Raw genomic sequence first — 23122 nt, 5'->3', positions numbered from 1 at the left:
ACGCCTGTAATCCCAGCACTTTGGGAGGCCGAGGCAGGCGGATCACAAGGTCAAGAGATCGAAACCATCATGGCCAACATGGTGAAACCCCGTCTCTACTGAAAAATACAAAAATTAGCTGAGCGTGGTGGCACATGCCTGTAGTCCCAGCTACTTGGGAGGCTGAGGCAAGAGAATTGCTTGAACCTGGAAGGTGAAGGTTGCAGTGAGCCGAGATCGTGCCACTGCACTCCAGTCTGGCGACAGAGCAAGACTCTGTCTCAAAAAAAAAAAAAAAAAAAAAAAAAAGTTTGCCTTAGATTACACAGAACTGTGTAATGCCATTGAGGATAAAGGATGAGCTGCCTTACTTGACAGGTAGCTCGGACATGCGTTTGCAGGCCTTAATAACCTAGCCTCCTTGTTCCAGGTCTCGTTTACTTCCCAATGACATTTTTACGAAGCCATTAAAATTACTCAGTGTTTCTTGATTTGCACTAGAAATACCTATTTAAAACCTTTACGTTTCGATGTGATGTACATAGGTAGTCCTTAAATTATGTTTGTGATATTGTACATTGAGAAGCACTGATTTGATACAATATTAAATACCTAAGTTACTTTATGGGTCAAGATGCTGAAGCATTATGAGTTGTATTTCGTACTAATTTCATATTCTTAGAAATAATAGCCACTACCATGTATTAAGCATTTACTGTGTTTTAAGTATTTTCTTATACATTATCTTATTTAAACTCTACAACAACCATTGAAGGACAGTGATTGGCCTCCATTTTTCAGACTAGGAAATTAAAGCTTAACGAGATTGAGAAACTCACCCAGTACCGCATGTACCTGCCTAGTAGGTGTGGCACTGAGCTTCAAACTCAGGTCTCTCTCAATTCAGAGTACAGCTAGTGCTCGACTTAGGACCACGATTGGTTCCGACAGACTGGTCATAACACGATTTGGTCGTAAGTTGAATAGGCGATATGTACAGTTGAAACGGTGCACGCGGAGATGGTAGTGCTGCCGGAAGCTGGTCCGCACTGTCGTACGCCCAGCTGGGCAACGTTTGCGCTGCCAGACGGGGAGCAGTCGTGGCTAGTGATTGTGGTCGTAAAGTCAAATGGTCGTAAGTTGCGTAGGTCGTAAGTCGATCAATACCTGTACATTTCAAATCTTGATAATTCTTGCCAGAATCCCTTCTTAAAAAGAGAATGCCTGTTTCCTTTCATTTTCAGCCTCACCAACATTTGCATTCTTGCTGAGTTCTAAGTGAAAGGTTAGTAAAAGTCATAGGTAACTTGTGAGAGTGAAATGATTTTTCCTATTTATTAGCTGTTTGTGTTTCTGGGAATTCCTGAGCATATCCTTTGCCCTTTTTTCTTTGCGTGTGTCTTTCTAATTGTCATCTAGGTCAAGTGATATATATTTTTGATAACTTTAAAAGGCAAAGGCAACAGAGTTAGTTGTGCTTGTGTGAACTTTTACCCAGCCTTTCTCTTGAGTGCTAATCATGATTTTGAACTAAATGTCTAACTAAGCATTTTTTTGTACACAGACCATATGATTAATATGAGCGTGTTTTTACATAGAGAAATGGTCTCTGGACTACAGTGAGTCTTGCTAATGCCTGGAGACTCAGTGTTTCTATCAGTGTGTGTCACTCTATTACAGCACCCCAGAGAGAATCCACTAATTCTCCTTATTTCTTCCTCAGGTTGCCTGCAATGAGATTGCATTCTCTACATTTAAAGGACATCCTTTCTGAGCTGCTGTGAATAAATTTGGAATGGTACTGTATATTTTCATCTAATGGAGAACTAGCTGTACTTTGAATAGGGATTGCTGCACTGGACGACTTGAGAACATCCCTCACAATGTCGTCAACCCGGAGCCAGAACCCCCATGGCCTGAAGCAGATTGGCCTGGACCAGATCTGGGACGACCTCAGAGCCGGCATCCAGCAGGTGTACACGCGGCAGAGCATGGCCAAGTCCAGATACATGGAGCTCTACACGTATCCTCCTGCCTAGCGCAGGTTGATTTGATTAGAGTTTTGATTATTTACTAGTGTGACCTATGAATTAGTGTGATTTTATGTCATTTTCTCCTCCCAATTCATCATGTAAAATAATTGCAGTTCATTTTTAGCCTTAAGTTTTTGAACGGAGCAGAACTGGTTCATTAGTAGTCAAATGCAGGGCTGGTCAGTACAGTCACCACTAGGCACATGTGGCTGTTTACATTTGAGATATTTTGAAGGTTCAGTTCCTTAGGCACACTAGCCGTGTTTCCAGTGCTCAGTAGTCAGATAATAAAATATTTCTGTCATTGTAGAAGGTTCCGTTGGGCAGCACTGGTCTAAAGCAAGGTCCTAAGGTTCTCAGCAGATCATTTGTTTTACTGTCCATTTGTTTATATGTTGTCTATGACTGCCTTGTGTTATGGAAACAGAGTTGAGTAGTTGTGTTAGAAACAGTTTGGTCCATGAAGCCTGAAATATTTACTGCCTGCCCTTTTACAGGAAAAGTTTGTTGACCTGATCTAAAGGGATAGAACATCGAGCGAAAGTTTTCCTGTTATGGCCCTATTTTTTTGTGTGTTCGAGACAAGGTCCCGCTCTGTCACCCAGGCTGGAGTGCAGTGGCGTGGTCACAGCTCACTGCAGCCTCAGCTGCCTGGGCTCAAGCAACCCTCCCACCTCAGCCTCCCAAGTAGCTGGAACCACAGGCACGTGCCACCATACCTGGCCAGTTTTTTTGTTTGTAGAGACAGAGTCTTGCTATGGCCCTATTTTAAATAACAGTATTTAAAAGTATTTTATTCCTTTAGTGTTTGGTCCGTGATGTACATGGGGGACTGTACTGTGTGCTGCAAGGGCGATGAGGGTGGAAAAGATGTGGCTGCCGCTATTCGTGTGGCTGGAGACGCACTGTCTAATTTGGAAGGTTTCTTGATTCCATATACATACGACATTGAAATGAGAGTTAAGCTCACTCAGGAGAGAGGAGATTGCTACTGACTCTAGGACTTTAAAGTTGCTGATTCAACAGAGCTTCAGGTTTAAATTTTTAGACTATCTCAGTTATGATCAAACTAGGTTTTGTCATATTCTAATATACTCTTACATACGTTAATATTTTAGAATCCTAAAAAAAATTAAGCAGATATAAAACTATGTCTGTCTCTGAATTCGCATAAAATGTATTGTGTGTGTTTGCATTTTTATGTATGTATATGCACTTACATATAGGATACTTTTTAAAAATAATAGCTTTATTGAGATATAATTACATACCATAAAATTCACCCTTTTGAAAAGTATACAATGCAGTGGTTTTTAGTATACTTACAGAGTTTTACAACTGTCGCCACTGTCAAATTTTCGAACATTTTAATCATCCCAAAACGACACCTTGTACCCATTAGCAGTCACTCCTCATGCCCTCTTTCCCCCAAGCCCTGCTGAATTTGCTCATTTGTACATTTTGCACAAATGGAATCATATGATGTGTGTGGGCTGCATGTGTAGCGTCTTTGACTTAGCATGCTCACAGGCTTCATCCCAATAGCACGCATCACTACGTCATTCCTTTTTATGACTCAGTTGTATGTCTAGTCTACATTTTGTTTACCCATTGATTAGTGATAGGCATTTGGGTTATTTCCACCTTTTGCCTGTTATTAATACCATTGTACACATTGTGTGTGAGTTTTCGAGTGGCTCTATGACTTCTGTTCTCCAGGGCATGGACCTAGGAGTGGGATTGCATGGTCCTGTGACAGGTAGGATGCTCTTGAAGTAATAGCGTCTTTGTCAAGTGAGAGGATATTATGCCACCCAACAGGGTCCTGGCTTGCGTGGTATGACAGTTTCTTAATTCATGTAAGAAAGCTGAAGATGGTGGTTCCAGTGGTGAGGCAAGACATTATTGGTTGGATTTCTGATATACAGAAAGCAGGAGAGCACTGCTCCAGAGCCCAAGGAGGTATCATTGCTGATCTGTCTCTGGAGAATTTCTTTTTAAAATCCACATTATTGAGATAGAATTAATATGCCTTATAAGTCATGCCTTTTTTTTTTTTTTTTTTTTTTTTCTTTTTGAGACGGCGTCTTGCTCTGTTGCCCAGGCTGGAATGCAGTGGCACAATCTCGGCTCACTGCAACTTCCACCTCCCGGGTTCAAGCAATTCATTCCCCTGCCTCAGCCTCCCGAGTAGCTGGGACTATAGGCATGTGCTACTTTTTTTGTGTTTTAGTAGAGAAAGGGTTTCACCTCGTGATCCACCCTCCTTGGCCTCCCAAAGTGCAGGGATTATAGGCGTAAGCCACCATGCCCAGACTTGGGAATTTCTTAATGTGTTCTTTCTAACTAAATCCGATTGGTCCTTTTTCTGATGGATTGTTTTTGCTCATAAGACAATGAGACTTTGTATGCCAGCAGAAGTTTTCGAATTCTTGTGTCTACAAATAATTAAATTCATATAATTTGTAGTTCTAGTATCTGTAACTTTTTTTTTCAGGACTGCCACTCAAATTGGGTATTTTTTTTTCCGTTTTGTCTGAGAGTAGATTTCTAAAAATTGGAGAACCTAAACTGAGTCTAAAATAGCTGACTTGAATTCTTTAGACATTATTTACGAAACAACAGCTACAGTTTGAGTTCTGTGTGTCAGGCGTTGTGCTTGGAACTGTCCACGCTTCGTTAAGCCTCATGTTAGTAGTTACCTTGCTCTGTGGATAAGCTTCAGGAGCCTGGTTGTATAGCAGCCAGTGGTGGTGTTGAGGCAGGTATTAAGGTTCTCAGCATTCTGAATCTGGAATCGCCTTTAGCCACTCTATAGCGTTCAGCTACTATATTTGAATGAACGTATTTCGCAGAGTATTAGATTTCTATATTTTCTTTGAGAAGTTGTGGAGATGTATTTTGATTAACTCTTCAATATATTAGAATTGAAAGCAGTAGAGTGTATACTTACGTTTATTAATTACTGAAAATCATAAAATATGATGTTACCCCCCAACTCTTCACATAAATTTTCAGTATCATTGTGAGAACTGCAAGGATTCTGAGTCGTCTGTTACATTTTTGTAGCGCCATCTTCACTGTAAGCCATTTACACATAGTACTTTTTGGAATTGCATATATGTTGCCATTACTGCTGTTTTATTCCAGCCCCAGGCTGCATAACAGAGCAGTTTTTCAAGAAGTTTTTTCTTACTGGCATATATTTGGTCATTTAAAAATAATCTCCTAAAGGCCTGTTGACCGTGACATCTAACACTTGTGGTTGTAAGGTTACGTTTCAGGGTAGGAGGTCCTTTGGATCAGGGAAGAAGGAGCTGGCAGTGCATCTCACTCTTCTAGTATCACAGTATCACTTTGCAAAATTAGACATGCCTCATCAGCAGTTGGCAAAGGAAGTGGGTTAGAAAGGAAAACTGGTTGAGAGAAAAAGAAGGGATTCTTTTCCTTCCCGTAACTCTGGCTAGTACCTAACAGCTAGATTTTTACCCATTGTGTATCCTGGTGGAGCAAATGGACTTGTTTGTTTGTTTTAGAAAAATAACCTTCTTGCTGTAAAACAAATACTTGGATCCTTTAGGAACCTGTGACATTTGTGGTTGCTATAGCAGGGAGGTGGGTTATTTTATAGCATAAATCTTTTTTTTTTTTTTTTTTTGAGACGGAGTTTCGCTCACGTTACCCAGGCTGGAGTGCAGTGGCGCGGTCTCGGCTCACCGCAACCTCCGCCTCCTGGGTTCAGGCAATTCTCCTGCCTCAGCCTCCTGAGTAGCTGGGATTACAGGCACACGCCACCATGCCCAGCTAAATTTTTTTGTATTTTTAGTAGAGACGGGGTTTCACCATGCTGACCAGGATGGTCTCGATCTCTTGACCTCGTGATCCACCCGCCTCGGCCTCCCAAAGTGCTGGGATTACAGGTGTGAGCCACCGCGCCCGGCCTTATAGCATAAATCTTTATCTTGACTTTCAACTCAAAGTGGTGAAAGAGAGAAGGGAATTTTGGAAAAGCCAAAAAAAAAAAAAAAAAAAGAAAAGAAAATGACCAGAACATCTGCAGAGAGAAAGAGCCACTTTAGTTAACTTGGTTTTCAGCCGTTTCTCAAAGATTTCATTTTTCTCCTAAACTTGTATCCTTGAGCCATCACTCTCTACTGTGAGTCTGTCTGGTTTTTGTGCTTGTTTTGTTTTTGTTTTTGTTTTTAGAAACGGTGTCTCACTATGTTGCCCAGGCTGGAGTGCAGTGGCTATTCACAGGCGCGATCCCGCTACTGATCAGCACGGGAGTTTTGACCTGCTCCATTTCGGACCTGGGCTGGTTCACTCCTCCTTAGGCAACCTGGTGATCCCCTGCTCCTGGGAGGTCACCATACTGATGCCAAACTTAGTCCGATCGGCATAGTACACTACAGCCCAGAACTCCTGGAATCAAGCGATCCTCCAGCCTCAGCCTCCCAAGTAGCTGGGACTACAGGCATGCACCACCGCGCCCAGCAAGTCTGTCTGTTAAGCACTTCCAACTATTCACTTCGAGTTTTCTGTGGTGTCTTACACATGTGTAATTACAATGCAGCAGTGTGTGCGTGTGTATGTGTGTGTGTCAGTGTCAGTCAGAGACAGTCTCTATCACCCAGCTGGATTGCAGTGGTGCATTCATGGCTCACTACAGCCTTGAGCTGGGGTCAAGTGATCATCTTGCCTCAGTCTCCGAGTAGCTGGGACCACAGGCACACAACACTGCATCTGTCTAATTTTTGTATTTTTTGTAGGGACAGGGTTTCACCATGTTGCCCAGGCTGGTGTCAAACCTGGACTCAAGCTCTCCACCCACCTGGGCTTCCCAAAATGCTGGGATTACAGGTCTGAGCCACCATACCCGGCCTCTTTTTCTTTTGCAATAAAAGACATGGAATAAAATTCTGTGCAGGTAGGTAAATAATACTAGGGTTTCCTTCCTTTTGAATTTGAAATAGGTATTGACATTCCTTAATCAATTTATCAACACCACTATATTTCAGTTGTGCTTAATTTAGAACACAAAGATGGGTCCTGGCTGCAGGAGAGGCGTTTAAGGGGAAGCAGTGGAGTGCGAGGGTCTGGCCCCGCTGGTGCAGGTGTCAGGTCACCTGTTGGAGGTTTCTGTTCATTTTCCTGGGCCCCAGACCTTCCTGTGTCTTGTTTCCAGGTTGGGTATCTGAGATTCTTAATTTTACCTTCTCTTGAAATCAGTTTACACTTTCATGTTGATGTCTTTCTCTTTTTTTCTCCCTACCTGAATAAATTCTCATGAACTTGGAAGTTTCTATTTGTCTTCCTGTAGAGTGCTGTGGCCTGAATTAGTTGATTTTGTTCTTGAGCTGGTTTTTCCTGTCTTCTTTCCCACCGCTAGCACTGTAAGGATCTCATTCATATTTCATAGTCTTGGTTGCTCTGAGTAAGTCATAACATAGGCACATTCAGAATTCACATTTAATTTTGTTTTGATGTTTTGTAATAAGATTCGTGATGGCTGGGGGTCGGGGCACTTTTTCACCCGAGTCAATCTGCTTGGAGCCTGCAGCTGTGCTTTGCAGGGACACTGTGCCAGGACATGCTGGTCCTTGCTGCAGCTCAGCACCTGCCTGTTGAGCAGTGCCCTTTTCATGTCCACACTGACCGTCGCCTTCCCTTCCATGGGAGCTGCAGCGGCAGAGGAGTGCTCAGGTGGCAGCCTCCCTGCTTTGCCTGTTTACTGCAAAATTCTCTCCTTTATCAACCAAAATTTCAAAGAACAGCAGATCAAACAGAAGGAATAACAAATCATCTTCTAAGTAGATTAATGATGATCCATGTCTGTTTTAGAATAACCAGTGAGCCCAACAAATGTGTTTAGACACTTTTCATCTTGTACTCTTCATTTAGGAGTCTTACATTAATCTGATTCTGCTCACCTAATGAGCATTGCTTACATCAAATGCACCTAAATATAGAAAGTTTTTCCTATTTTTGAGATGTAATCCTTCCTTCTCTTAGGTATATGTATGTTTATCCATACTTTTAGCATAAGTCTGTAAAAGGACATACTGGTTCACAAAAAGAAGAAATGCAAATAGTAAGCATATGGGAAAATGTTCAACCTTATAACCGTCAAAGAAATGAAGAATTAGGCCACACCTTTAATTACCAGAATTTGGGAGTTTGAGACCAGTCTGGGCAACATAGCAAAACCTTGTCTCTTAAAAAAAAAAAAAAAAAAAAATTAGCCAGGGGTGGTGGTGCGTGCCTGTAGTCCGAACTACTCAGAAGGCTGAGGCAGGAGAATCACTTGCGCCTGGGAGGTCAAGGCTGCAGTGAGTTGTGATTGCACTGCTGCATTCCAGCCTGGGCAACAGACTGAGATCTGTTTTTACCTGTCAGGTTGAAAAACATTGTAAAGAAATGACTACTACAGCCAGTGTTAGCAAGGAGACCAAGCTCTGCAGTGCAGGCAGAAATGTTAAGTTTGCTGTGATCTTTCTGGAGGGAAATTTAGAAATGTATTCTTTTGTTTTGAGATAGGGTCTTGCTCTTTCACTAGGCTGGAGCGCAATGGCACGATCATAGCTCAGCGCAGCCTCCAACTCCTGGACTCAAGTGATTCCACCCCAGCCCCCCACCCCACCTCAATCTCCTGAGTAGCTGGGACCGCAGGTGCACACCACCACACCTAATGTTTTATTTTTTGCAGACATGGGTCTTGCTATGATGCCCAGGCTGGTCTTGAACTCCTGGCCTCAAGCAGTCCTCCCACCTTGGCCTCCCAAAGTTGTGGGGTTATAGGCATGAACCACACAACCCTGGCCTGTATATTTCTAGAGACATAAAAATGTACTTTAGTTCAGCAATTTGTTTATTTTTAAACCGGTTGAGCCACTGCACCTGGCCTAGGAAGTACTATATTTTTAATACCACTTTTAGTGCAGTCTTCCCACGTGATTTTTATAGAAGTTACTTTTTAAATTTCCACTTTTTAAGTCACTTTTGGGAAACAAATGGTAGTAGGAGATAATTCTGATATATCCTAAGGAAACAATTGTATTCAAAATTGTATGTGCAAGCTTCTTCCGCATATTTTGGTAATAGGAAACGATGGAAAACAACCTCAGTCTTCAGTATTAAGGATTTGGTATAACTGTAAATGGCCATTAAACATTAAAAATGCAGTGAAGACTATTGACGTGGAATAATGTTCATGATATATTGCTGTGGGAAAGCAGGATATAAAGTGCTATGTGAATTGTGAACCACCAGCACACGCTCCTGCTTTTGAAAAAGTTTATGTACACTGTATTGAAAGGAACTGTCCCTTATAAAGTGGTGGGCTTATAGGTGATTTTTTTAAAAATTGCTCTTTTTTGCCTTCTAGATTTTCAGTATAGAGCATGCATTTAAAAGTACAGTTTATTAGTTTGCCTTTTGCAGATGCTAAGTCATTGTTTGCAAAATTCTCTTTACCTTTTATTACTGACCTGGTACTATTAAAATCATGTTTAGGATTGAGAAATTGCATATCTGTCTTAGAGACTAAGACCTTATAGAAATTATCGGATAGCATACTTTGTCACAAGTGATTTTTTTTCTTTTTTTGTTTAGTATAACTATGGCACATTCTACAGCTATTTTTTGAAGTTAGATTCATGGTATATATACTCAGAGTACTTTGAACATTATATAACACATTTTTTAGTTTATCAAAATCAATTGCAAGTAGTTTTTGCTTTTGAAGTATGCTATTAGATATAAATTTATTTGCTTTGTATGGGATGTTTCTTTTCAGAAATGCATCTACCCAGAGACTGGACAGGACTCTATTCTTTTATGACTACAGATGGATTATGCAGCATAGTATGTGAGCCTGCTGTTTTGCCATTTGGTACAGATAAACTTGTTAATGTGAAGATAGGAAGTATTATCTATCTGCATATTTTTTTAATTAATTAATTTTGTTTGTTTGTTGAGAGGGCACCTTGCTCTGTTGCCCCAGCTGGAGTGCAGTGGTGCGATCTTGGCTCACTACAGCCTCCGCCTCCTGCGTTCAAGTGATTCTCATACCTCAGCTTCCTGAGTGGCTGGGATTACCGGCGCATACCATCATGCCCAGCTAATTTTTGTATTTTTAGTAGAGACAGGGTTTCACCATGTTAGCCAGGCTGGTCTCGAGCTCCTGACCTCAAGCGATCCACCCATCTCAGCTTCCCAAAGTGTTGGGATTATAGGGGTGAGCCACTGCACCTGGCCTAGGAAGTGCTGTATTTTTAATACAACTTTTAGTGCAGTCTTTCCACGTGATTTTTTATAGAAGTTACTTATTTAAATTTCCACTTTTTAAGTTACATCTGGGAAGCAAATGTTAGTAGGAGATAATTCTGTTCTGTTTAGTTTTGCTGCTTTGATTGAATTGGCTTTTCTTTTAGATAATGACAGTGGTTGGAGTTTGGCAATAACTGAAAGTCAAGAAGTGATTCCCCAGATGTGTTCGCTTCAGAAATAAGGCATGGTGCTGTGGGTAACAGAGACATACTGGGCTCTGTCGCCCCACTGCTCACTTGATATCACATTAGTGGTAGATGATGCACTCAGGGAAGGCAGTCTGTCAGTGAGGTCTAAGTGGCACACACGATGACTGGCACCGCACAGGTGCCCAGAGAGTGTCTGCCTGCTGAAAGGTGAGGTGTGAAGCTTTGCGTCTACTAGGACCCTTTCACGGCGGCTTGCCCCTGCCCATCAGTAGAAAAGCATGCCTTGGCAGACAGCGTTTCTAGGATGACAGAAGAGTTGTAGGACCTATTTTGGAGGCTGATCCAGGCTTGGCTCTTGAACATAAACTCCTGTACCGCCTTACACCATTTCCTCACCTGCCTGCGGAGAAGACCGCAGATACCTGCTTACCTTCTCACCTGCTTTCTGGCCAAAGAAGCTCTCAGAGAACCTTCAGAAAAGAACCTCAAGAGTTTTAACAGTCAAGTGTATGGGTTTGTTAGTCTGTAGCTGCCTTAGTGTAAAATAACCCATTGTCTGCTGAATTGTAGATTTTTAATTTTTTATCTCATGTTTTTGCTTTTCCTTATTTCATCTTAATTCCTATGTTTAACTTTTCCTTGTACTGTTTTTTCTTCTTTAAGAATAACTTTAGATATGACCATTTTTCTTCTAAAGATTAGTCATAGTTCGTTTTTCTACTTACTCTTCTAAAGTAAACGATTTATGAACACTTAATTTGTGTGCATGTCGGGGGAACAGGTGGTGGGTGTGGCATTGGGAGGGGGGTGGCAAGTGTGGGGAGCAGCAGGAACCCAGGCCATAGAGAGCAGCCCGGAGGTTCCAACCCTGTCCTTCACACAGGAGCCATTCAGGGCTCATTCTTTAGGAAAGTGCCACACCTCATAATTCAGGAATATATCCACTTTACAGTCCTTCCTTGAACATGGGGAATTCTCCCGTTCCAGATAACACACTGGAATTATCCCAATAGCACTTTTTCCTCCTGTCTCTTACCAGTGAGGTGTGAGGAGGGGCTGGTGCCCTGGACAGATCTCCCTCATGCAGCTTCTAATCACATGAAGAGTCTGCTGGTTCTGTTTCTGATAATGTTTCTCCATATAGTTCAGTTGATTTAAAGCTGAGATAAAAATACTGTGAAGCTAAGACTGTGTGTCATCAGAGCTATATAAGATCTGCTTTCACTCCTGCCTCCGATGACTCAGCCTGGATTCGAAACACAGTTGATCCTGTTCGTTAGGCGAGGGTGCCCTAAACTGGGGGCACCTCTCAGGCTCCATGTAAACTTCGGGTCCATTGAGCACCTTTTTACATGCTCATTGACCCTTTGTGTGTCATCCTTTGTAAAGTGTCCAAGTCTTTCACCTCCTTTTTTTTCCCCATTTTTGGGATATTTTACTTTTTGTTATTTAGTTTTAGTTCTTTATATGTCAGGTATACCAGTGTTTTGTCTAATATATTTTGCTGATATTTTCTCCAAGTCTGAGGCTTCCTAATCATTTTCTTAATGGTGTCTTTGCGTGAGCAAATGCTTATTTTGAGGAAACATAATTTAATTGGTTTTATTTTTTTTGCAGTTATTGCCTCTGTGATATAAGAAACCTTTGCCTAGATCTCAAATATATTTTTGTTTTCCTCTTAAGACTTTATGGATTGGGTAGTTACTCTTAGACCTGTGATCCACTGGAGTTAACCTTTGTATGTGGTGTGCAGTAGGGCTTGAGGTTAAATTTCCCGTGTCCAATTATTCCAGTGTCATTTGTTGAAAAACCTTTTCCTCAATGGACTGTCAACTTCTTATCAATTTCTACCCTAAAAGTTGATTGATTGGAATGGTATTGAATTTTTTTAAGGTGTTTTTGTTTTTTGTTTTTTGTTTTTTTTTGAGACAGAGTTTCACTCTTTTTGCCCAGGCCGGAGTGCAATGGCGCAATCTCGGCTCACTGCCACCACCACTTCCCAGGTTCAAGTGATTCTCCTGCCTCAGCCTCCCAAGTAGCTGGGATTATAGGTGCCCACTACTGTGCCCAGCTAACTTTTTTGTATTTTTAATAAAGGTGGGGTTTCACCATGTTGACCAGGCTGGTCTTGAACTTCTGACCTCCAGTAATCCATCCACCTTGGCCTCCCAAAGTGCTGGGAGTATAGACATGAGCCACTGCACCCGGCCTTAATGGCTTTATTGAGATATAATTCACATGGCATATAGTGCACTCATTTAAAGTGTACATTTCAGTAGTTTTTGGTATATTTACAGATAATGTTCAACTGTCACATTAAATTTTAGAAGATTTTCATCATCTCAAAAAGAAACCCTGTCCCCTTTAGTTGTTGCTTTCTTCTTACCCCCACCTTCTACCAGTGTACTTTCTGTCTCTCTAAATTCACTTATTCTGAAAATTCTGTATAAATATAGCTATGTAATATGTGATGTTATGGATTTAACTGTGCCCCTCCTCCATTCATATCTTGAAACTCTAGCGCCCGTGTATTTGGATGGCATTTGGAGATGAGGCTCTTTGGGGGAAATAATTAAGGTTAAATGAGATCATGAGGGTGAGGCCTTATCCTGATAAGATTGGTGTCCTTATAAGAAGAGGAAGAGACACCAGAGAACTCTCTCCCCACGTACACACAGAGGAAAGGTGGCCGCCTACAAGCCCGGAAGAGAACCCTCACCAGAAACCAACCCTGACAGTACCTTGAGCTTGGACCTCTAGTCTCCAGAACTGTGAGAAAATAAATTCCTGTTGTTTAAGCTGTCTAGTCTGTGGTATTTTGTTATGGCAGACTAATGCATGTGGTCTTTTGTGACTGGCTTTCTTCCGCTTAGCATAATGCTTTCAAACTTCATCCATGTTATAGCATGTAAGATTCCATTCTGTGGATATACCACATTTTGTTTATCTGTCTATCAGCTGATGGACAGTTGGGTTGTTTCCCCCTTTTACTATTATGAATAGTGCTGCTGTAAATACTTGTTTACAGGTTTCTATGTAGACATATGTTTTCATTTCTCTTAGATGCCTACAATTCTACTTTCTGGGTAAGATGGTAACTGTGTTTAACCATTTACATAACTGCCAAGTTATTTTCCGTAGTGGCTGCATTATTTTACTTTCCCATCAGCAATGTATTGTCTCATTGTGGTTTTGATGTGCACCCTTGTTGACAATCAGGTGTCCATGGACTCATAGGTTTATTACTATCATTTTGCAGTAGGTTTTGAAATTGTGATGTTTGAATCCTCCAACATTGTTCTTTCTGAAGATTATTTTGGCTGTTTTGAGTCTCTTGAAATTCCATATGAATTTTGGAATCAGCTTGTTAACTTCCTACAAAAAAAGCCATCTGGGATTCTGATAGGGATTACATCGAGTCTGTGGATCAACTTGGGAAGTGTATCGGTCTGTTCTCACAAGGCTAATAGAGACATACTTGAGACTGGGCAATTTATAAAGGAAAGAGGCTTAATGGACTCACAGTTCCACATGGCTGGGGAGACCTCACAATCATGGTAGAGGGCAAAGGAGAAACAAAGGCACGTCTTACATGGCAGTAGGCAAGGCAGCTTATGCAGGGAAACTCCCATTTAAAAAACCATCAGATTCTGTGAGACTTATTCACTACCGTGAGAACAATATGGGGGAAACTGCCACCATGATTCAGTTATCTCCACCTGGCCCTGCCCTCCACATGTGGGGGTTATTACAATTTAAGGTGCTATTTGGGTGAGGATACGGCTGAACCATGACAGGGAATATTGCCATTTTAATAAATAATTGTTAAATCTTTCTACTTTTTTTTTTTTTTTTTTTGAAATGGAGTCTCACTCACTGTGTTGCCCAGGCTGGAGTGCAATGGCACGTTGTTGGCTCACTGCAGTTTCTGCCTCCCAGGTTTAAGTGATACTCCCGCCTTAGCCTCTGGGTGTGCGCCACCATGCCCATCTAATTTTTGTATTTTTAGTAGAGACTGGGTGTTTCACCATGTTGGCCAGGCTGGTCTCAAACTCCTGACCTCAAGTGATCCGCCTGCCTCGGCCTCCCAAAGTTCTGGGATTACAGGTATCAGCCACCACACCCAACCCTTCGTACCTTTTCTGATACAAGTATTTGAAAATATAAATTTCCTTGTAAGGATTTTTAGCCTCATTCTATAAATTTTGATATATTGCATATCTTCATTATCATTTAGTTCAAAACATTTTTTGACCTTTGAATTATATGGAAAGATATTTTTTAAAAATATTTGATTTTCTCACATAGTTTATTGTTACTAATTCCTAATTGTAATTTTGTTTTGATCAGAGAACACACTGTATAATTTCAGTCCTTTTAAATGTGTTGAAACATGTTTAATGGCCCAGAAAATAGCCTCTCTTGGTGAACGTACTGCGTACTCCTGAAAAGAATGTGGGTTCTGCAGCTGTTGCTGTCGGCAGTGACGTGCTGGAGCTGCATCAGATCAGGTTGCGGGAGATGATTGTGCACATCTCTCCCCAGCTCCTTGTGTGATGATGTCCTGTTGGTAGCCAGCGTCTGCCCTGGTGGGAGCCTTACACAGTGGACGTCTACAGAATCTACAGATTAGGGTTTTTTTTTTTCTTTTCTCTTTTTTTCCCACAGAAAGCCAGCTTATCAGTATGCCACTGGGTGTAGAATGTTATAACTGCCCATTAAGTTATGACCTAAGGTGATTGATAGTCTTAACAGATCATCCAAGTCATGATTGATATTTTTCCTTTGGTCTAGTTGCTGAGAGGAATGTTGAATCTCATCCTATGATTGTAAAATTTTCTTCTTTACCCTTTAATTCTGTCAAATTTTCATATATTTGAGGCTGAGGCGGGCAGGTCACCTGAGGCTGGGAATTTGAGACCAGCCTGGCCAACATGGTGAAACCCCATCTCTACTAAAAATACAAAAATTAGCCAGGTATGGTGGCAGGTGCCCATAGTCCCAGCTACTCTGGAGAGTGACGCAGGAGAATCACTCACACCCGGGAGGTGGAGGTTGCAGTGAGCTGAGATCACGCCACTGCACTCCAACCTAGGCGACAGAGCAAGACTTGTCTCAAAAAAAAAAAATTGTTTTTAAATATATTTTGAAGCTCTTGACACGTGGGAATTATTTGCAATTTTGTCTTTTAAGTAAATGGACATTTATTATGAAATGTGTCCCTTTTTATCCCTGGTAGTAATCTGTCGTCTGATAGTTACAGTTTCTTTAGCCTCTTCTTATGTTTAGTGTTTGCATGATTATCATTTTTCATCCATTTGCTTTCAACCTATATGTATTTTTATATTTAAATTGTATCCCTTATGTCAACTTATAGAGCAGTCTTACTGCTCTGCCCCTTCTGACCATCTCAGTCTTTTAATTGTAGTGTTAGCCTATTAACATTTGTTATAATTATTTATAGATTAATTTTAGGCCTACCATTTTGGTTTTTTCTCCCCTTAAAAATTTTCTTCTTTCCTGCTTTCCACCATTCTTTAGGATTATTTGAAATTTTTTTATAGTTCCTTTTTAATATGTCTGTTGGTGTTTATGCCTCTGCAGAGAGGATGTGTGTTTGTGTGAGAAAGAGAGAGAAGGAGGAATAAAGAGATTGCTCTAGGGATATAATACACATTTTTTTTTCTTAACACTCTACTTAGAATTAAGATTGACATCATAGAAAATGTAGTGGAATTGTAGTTGTATAGTTCCATTTACTGTCCCTATCCCTCAACTTTATATTACCTCTACATATGTTTTTAAACCCACAAGACGATATTATACATTTTTGTTTTAAGCTATCCTTTGTATTTTAAACAGTTAAGGGAAAAAAAGGTATATGTACCGAGATATTTACTGTTTATACTGCTCTTCTGCCCTCCTAAAGATGAAGGATTCTATTGTAGTGTCAGTTTGTTTCTACTATAATGCAGGTCTGTACTCCGAATTCGCTTAGTTTATTTTGCCTGAAAATAGTGTTATTTTGCCTTCATTTTTGAAGGTGTTTTCACTGGCTATAGAATTACACTGATTTCTGTTTTCTCTTTCAGCCCCCCCCCCCCCCCTTTTTTTTCCCCCACCACTAAACATGTTATTGCACTATTTTCTGGCCTTTGTAGCTTTTGATGAGAAGTTACTGGTCATTTGAATTCTTTTTCTATTACGTTATTTTTCCGTCTGCTTTCAATATTTTCCCCCTTTTGGTTTTCTAGCCATTTTTATCTTTTTTTGCCTCTCAAAAGGTGATCATTTTTGTTGGTCTGTCTTCAAACACATGACTCTTGTCTTTATTTTGTTGTCAAGACCATCCAATAAGTAAATTATTCTAGATTTCCTAGTATTTCAGTTCTAGGTTTTTTTATTTTGTTCTTTTTTCATGGTTTCTATTTTTGTGCTGCATTGCTGCAACTTTCATTGATTATGAACATATTTTTCTATATTTTTTATTATAATTGTTGCTTTAGAGCCTTTGTCTCCTAATTCCAACATTTGGGTCATCTCCAGCTGGTCTGTGTTACAGATTGTCTTTTGTCTTGAGAGTGGGTGTCATTTTCTTTAAATCAACAATGTTGAATTGTGCCATTCCCCTCTTCCAACACTAGGCCACTTTTCAGTATACGCCTCCTTTTGGTTGTTCTCTGATACCTTCAAGATCGTTGTTTTAAGATTTTTTCCAGAGTTTATCATTATTTGCCAGAAATGTGGTTAGGTACTTTGGTACCAAAATTGGACTCATGGTTTAAGTAATTTAAAGTTTCAAAGGCTCCGCAGTGACTATTAGGATGAAGATGGACTGGAGGTAGGGTTAGAAAGGAGATGTGTTCTCTGTTCGCAGGAAAGCAATAATTTACGAGAAAGTTAATTGGTCAAAGAACAAAACAAGCAAATGATTTAAAGACGTACATATTCAGCTAAAAATGAAGAACTACGTCTAGAAACAGTTAAAGATGGTTCTCACTGTGGGTGGGGAAGGTTGGATCATAACACTCTGGCTTGTTCTTCAGTTGTTTTGCATTGTTTCATCTCTTTAATTTAGATGTAAGTTGATCCTAAATTGTCATAAGCTGGAAATCTCCTAACCTCTATTGTCTAATGTTTTCCATTCCTGATTAGATAATGATGAGCAGTGGTGCTAATTTGGGAATGAATGTGGCGTTAAACTCAATAGAAGCTTTAAAACAGCTTTTAAGAAGTGTTCATTTTGTTTAAATTGTGCCTTTCTATCTGTTTTGTGAGGCCCCTTGCCTGTGTGTGAGTGAGGTCATCTCTGAGGCATGGGCTTGGAGGAGGAAGTAATGGTGGGGAGGGACGGTGTTCTGGGCACTGAGCTTTCCTCCACAAGGAATGCCAGGTGAGAAGAAAGGATTCTGTAGCCAAAAGTTTAAAACCCCTAGCCCTGCTCTCTTGTAGCAACTGCTACATTGATTCAAGCGCATCCCAAAGTCAGTGCACATAGTACAGTAGCGGGCCAGGTATCCGTGATGACCCATCATCATCATTGCATCAGTGCACACTCGCGTGCAGCCTTGTTCTTTCTGTCAGCAAGTCATTTAAGGACCATTGCAAGAATCTGCCCTTAAGAACAAACCTTTTGATAGCAAGAAAGCTCAGGATCAGACTTACAAAATGGATGGGTACAGATTAGGAGAAAATCCTGAAATTAGTCTTGGACTACTACTAAGAAGTGTTAACGCTTAGTGGCTCAGAAGACAGCGTTGTCTGGAAAACACAGACATCCTTAGTAAGAATCATAATGATTCAGAATGGACTCTATGTGAAAACATTTTTGTAATGTCCTAGCCAATCTATGTAGCTTTTCTGTATCTACTTACAAGAATGTTAGAATAAATTTGTTAAGTCTGAAACAGATGATTCTTTAGTAAGTACAAATAAAAATTCCATCTGATAAAATGCATTCTAATTGGCGGCATTTTCTTTTCTTAGTGATACTTAAAGTAATGATACATGTTACCATTGATATCTTAGCTGAAATTTGATAAATGTATTGCAGTCTTTTTAACCACCATCTATTCCATGACATTGTTAAAAGCTGCATACTTTATCTTCAGATGGATCCGACAATGGATTTAACTAATTCCCTTTGTTTGACAGATAGCTTGTTACAAGTTTTTTACCATTAGGAGCAATGCTGTGATAGTTTGCTAGCTAAGTATGTGTACACTTCCGTGATGATTTCCGTGTGACAAATGCTTATGAATATGATTGCTGTATCAAAAGGAATGCACTTGTTGAAGGCTTTTGAGTGTTTCTAGGTTTCACTCCAGAAACAGTGTCATTGTGTATACTCTTACCTCAAGCATATGGAAGCTCCCATTTTCCTTCACTTTAGCTAGCGTTGGGTTTGTTTTTTAAAAAGCCTTCGTTAATTTAGTAGCTGGGAAGCAGTAGATTGCCAAGGAACAAAGTCAGGCTGAACTAAATAACCTAAAACATCCTGGAACCAAGCACGTAAAATTGAGTGCTGTGAGAAATACAGTGAAGTTTAATGCTGTGCACAAAAGTGAGAGGGAATCTCCAGGCATCTGAAGAAGAGAAAGAAGAGAGCTAACAATGAAGGCGCTAACCACTGTGAGCATCTGTGTGGCAGCATAAGGATGTGAGTGAGGTGCGCTGGCAGGTAGGGTCACACAGAAAAGGAAACAAAACCTTGTTCCTGGCTGGGAGGGGGTTGGGAGCTGACATTTCCATGGAAATCTAGAAGACAGAAACCTAAATACCTTTTAGTGTGTAGGTGAAAAAAAATCATGATCATCATCAACCAGGAAAGCAAGTAGTAAAGTATTTAAGCTGAGCTCTGGATATAAGGAGAGTGGGGAAAGTCTGTCTTTAGAATAAAAGAACAAAACACTATGGAAAAAAGGACAAGTTTTTAAAAGAAAAATTCTATAAATGTCAAAATGAAGTCATTAAAATTAAACAGTAAAGTTGGCACAGCTGAAAGAGAATCACTTAACCCATGGAAGATCAGAAAAAATTAGAAAGTTTGAACAAAGATAAAGCGATAGAAGATGATTGAAGACTTTTAACTGAGGTATAGAAGGTAACATGAAAATGTCCCACATACACATAAGAGAAGAGCTAGGAGAAAATAGAAAGGGGACCAGAAATACTTGAAAAGGTAATAGAATCTTCCAGAATTGTTGTAAGACAAAGTAGGCATGTCATATTTTAAGGTAATTAACCATGACAAGAATGTGTAACTCCAAAATAAAACAAGCCATAATGGAGCAAGTAAACTACCATTCCAGTAGAAGGGGAAAGAGAGGAAAACCAGAAACATAGAAAAAGAATTAAAATAGAAAATACAAAATAGGATGGTAGAAATTAATCCAGATGTTGTATTACACAAGCGTGTAAAACATTTATACAAATAAACTGTTATACAAATATGTATAAAACAGTTTACCTAAAACCAAACTTGCCTATCAAATAATATTAGACTCAACTTTTTTTTAAGTGAATTATGCTGTGGTGGTTGACAGTAGACACACCAAGACACAGAAACAAAGGTTGAAAATAAAGGGCTGAAAATAAATGTTTCCAAAAACATTTAAGGAGAATTCTCACCAAATGGTAGGTGTAATAACATCAGATATACTAAGTTTCTAAGGCAATATTGTTAGGAATAAACATGGTTACTTCCTAATGATAAAAGGTATAAGTTACCAGGAATATAATTTCAGATATGTGTATTAGTTAACACTGCCTTAAAATATGACAAGTATTTTAGACAATTAGAAATTGGTAAAACCATTATTGGGAGATTTCACTAAAAATTTCTTGGTAATTAATAAGCAGACAAATCAGAAACAATATAGAAGATGTGAAAAATAGAGCTGACCAGCAGTAACAGGTCCCTGTATCCAACAGTGAGAGATGGGCATTCTTCTTAGGCACATGCAAAATGGTGGCCCACCCTGTTCTGGCCCAGGAGAAATTACATACTCAGCGACGAGTCTCATCACATTTTAAAGCAACAATCAAAAAGATAACATTCTCATGTTTCTGCAATTTAATTTTAAAATGAAATTTTTTTGAAGGTAAAAAAATACATTTTGGAAATCTGAACTGTTTAACTCTTAGAACGAACAGTGGAAAAGAGAAAATAGAATTGAACGAGAAGGAAAATATAAATACATCAGATTTATGTGATGCAGCCAAAGTGACATGTAGAAGAAACTCTGTACCTTCTGTGTAGTATGAACATTTTATAAGTATTCAAGTGCTTATTTAAAAAAAGAAAAACTACAAAGTCAACCAAAACAAGGATTTATCCAGAGAAACCATATGTAAGGAAAAAAGTAAATGAAAAGGAACAAATGAAGTAAAGATACAGTAATGAAAATTATTAAAACCCAAAATACGTAGTTCTTTAAAAAACTAAGAGACAGGCCTCTGGCAAAATTAATGATTTTTAAAAAAATGGTTTTGAGGCGCCACACACTGTACGCACTTAAAACAGCAAATTTAATCCATTAATGTATGTGTCTGCGCCACCGACTGGCCTTTACCCCATCTCTCTTTGGCCTCCCTGCTCCTGAGACACAGCAATACTGAATAGAGGCCAATTGATAACCCCACAATGGCTTCAAAATGTTCAAGTAAAAGGAAGAGTCGCATGTCTCTCACTTTAAATCAAAAGCTAGCAGTGATTAAGCTGAATGAGGAAGGCATATTGAAAGCTGAGATAGGCCAAAAGCTAGGCCTCTTGTGCTAAACAGTTAGCCAAGTTGTAAATGCAAAGGAAACGTTCTTGAAGGAAATTAAAAGCACTGCTCTGGTAAATGTATAAATGATAAGAAAGCGAAACAGGCATATTGCTGGTAAGTAGAAAGTTTGAATGGTCTGGATAGAAGACAAACCAGCCACGGCATTCCCTTAAGCCACTGCCTAATCCAGAGCAAGGCCCTAACTCTCTGCAATTCTGTGACGGCTGAGAGAAGTGAGGAAGCTACAGAAGAAAAGCTAGAAGCTAGCCAAGGTTGGTTCATGCGATTAAAGGAAAGAAGCCATCTTTTATAACAGTAGTGCAAGGTGAAGCAGCAAGTCCTGATGGAGAAGCTGCCGCAAGTTAGCCGGAAAACCTAGCTAGGATCGTTGAAGGTGGCTGCATAAACAACAGATACTCAGTTGAGTCAAAACAGCCTTCTACTGGAAGGAGATGCCACCTAGGACTTTCATAGCTAGAGAGGAGAAGTTAATGCCTGGTGTCAAAGCTTCAAAGGACAGGCTGACTCTTAGGGATGAATGCAGCTGGTGACTGTTGAAGCAAGTGCTCACTTACCATTCTGAAATCCTAAGGCCCTTAAGAATTATGCTAAGTCAAGCCAGTGTGGTGGCATGTGCCTGTATTCTCAGCTTTCCAGGAGGCTAAGGTAGGAGGATCCCTACAGACCAAGAGTTTGTGGCAGTAGTGTGCTATGATCATGTCTGTGAATAGCCACTGCACTCCAGCCTGGGCAACATCATGAGATCCAGTCTTTTTAATAAAAACAAACAAACTCTGCCTGTTCCCTAGAAAGGGATGTTAAAACCGTGATAAACCACAGTACACATGCACAGTCAAGGTTGTGGGTGATGAAAATTCATGCACTACAAAGTGGCTGGACAGCCACTTTCTAGCACCAAGATGGCAACTGGTAATAAGTTGAACCCATGACTTTGGAAGGCCAGTGCGGGAGGATTGTTTGGGACCAAGCCTGTGCAATATATAGCAAGACCCCATCTCTAGAAAAAACATTTTTAAAGGGCCTGGCACAGTGGCTCATGTCTGTAATCCTAGCAAATTTGGAAGGTTGAGGCAGGCGGATTAGCTGAGGTTGAGTTCAAGACCAGCCTGACCAACGTGGTGAAACCCCTGTCTCTACTAAAAATACAAAAATTAGCCAGGCATGGTGGCAGGTGCCTGTAATCCCAGCTACTCTGGAGGCTGAGGCAGGAGAATCACTTGAACCCAGGAGGCAGAGTTTGCAGTGAGCCGAGATGACATCACTGCACTCCAAGACTGTAAGACTGTCTGGAAAAAAAGTCTCACTCTCTTGTCACCCGGTATTTCTGTGCTCCAGGAAATTCGTACATGTGTGCAAGGAGAACTGCTAGTTTTATTCTTTGCAGCTTTGTTTGTAAATACAAAAAAAAAATGGCACCTGCTAAAAGAATTATTAGCAAGGTCCACCACCAAGAGAGTTGCCGGAGTATTGTAAATGTGTGTTACACAGTATATTACAGCTGTGGCTATGTCAAATATCGTCAAAAACAGATGGTAGCGCAAATGTACGTTACAGTTTGTGTAATTTAACAATGTAGAACATGTGAAATGTATTTGATGTATATTTATCCAGTAAAATACAAAAACATGCATAGGAATGATATGTACCAAATCATGCTGATATTTGCTAGGGTAAGAGGAAGGAGTGGGATTACAGAGGAGCACGTAGTGCTTCACTTATGACCTGTAATATTTTCTCAAAAGCTGGGTAGGTGGAATATGAGACAAGTGTGGGAATGCAAAACTGGGTCATTTATTTTACCTTTTAGATTTTCTGTTGTTTGTTTTGTTCATGTTTCCAG

General features: G+C 40.1%; 1 protein-coding gene and 1 long non-coding RNA gene across 4 annotated transcripts in view; one reads left to right on the top strand and one right to left on the bottom strand.

Moving 5' to 3' along the window:
* CUL1 (cullin 1) overlaps positions 1-23122 on the top strand; it is a 99812-nt gene that overhangs the window by 29932 nt on the left and 46758 nt on the right. For all 3 annotated transcript variants that reach the window (XM_032245133.1, XM_032245135.1, XM_032245134.1), the window contains exon 2: positions 1703-2002. In XM_032245133.1, the coding sequence (XP_032101024.1) occupies positions 1863-2002 (140 nt within the window). In that variant the 5' untranslated portion in view covers positions 1703-1862. The remainder of the gene's footprint in view (positions 1-1702; positions 2003-23122) is intronic.
* LOC116527917 lies at positions 144-22017 on the bottom strand. The gene is made up of 3 exons (XR_004258788.1): positions 21944-22017; positions 18977-18986; positions 144-162 (listed from the first exon to the last, which is right to left on the bottom strand). It is a non-coding gene; the product is annotated as an uncharacterized LOC116527917 (long non-coding RNA).

The sequence above is a fragment of the Sapajus apella genome, unplaced genomic scaffold (assembly GCF_009761245.1).
Source record: "Sapajus apella isolate SASKATOON/1434 unplaced genomic scaffold, GSC_monkey_1.0 scaffold56, whole genome shotgun sequence".
NCBI lineage: Eukaryota > Metazoa > Chordata > Mammalia > Primates > Cebidae > Sapajus > Sapajus apella.
This window is presented reverse-complemented; position numbering and strand designations above follow the sequence as displayed.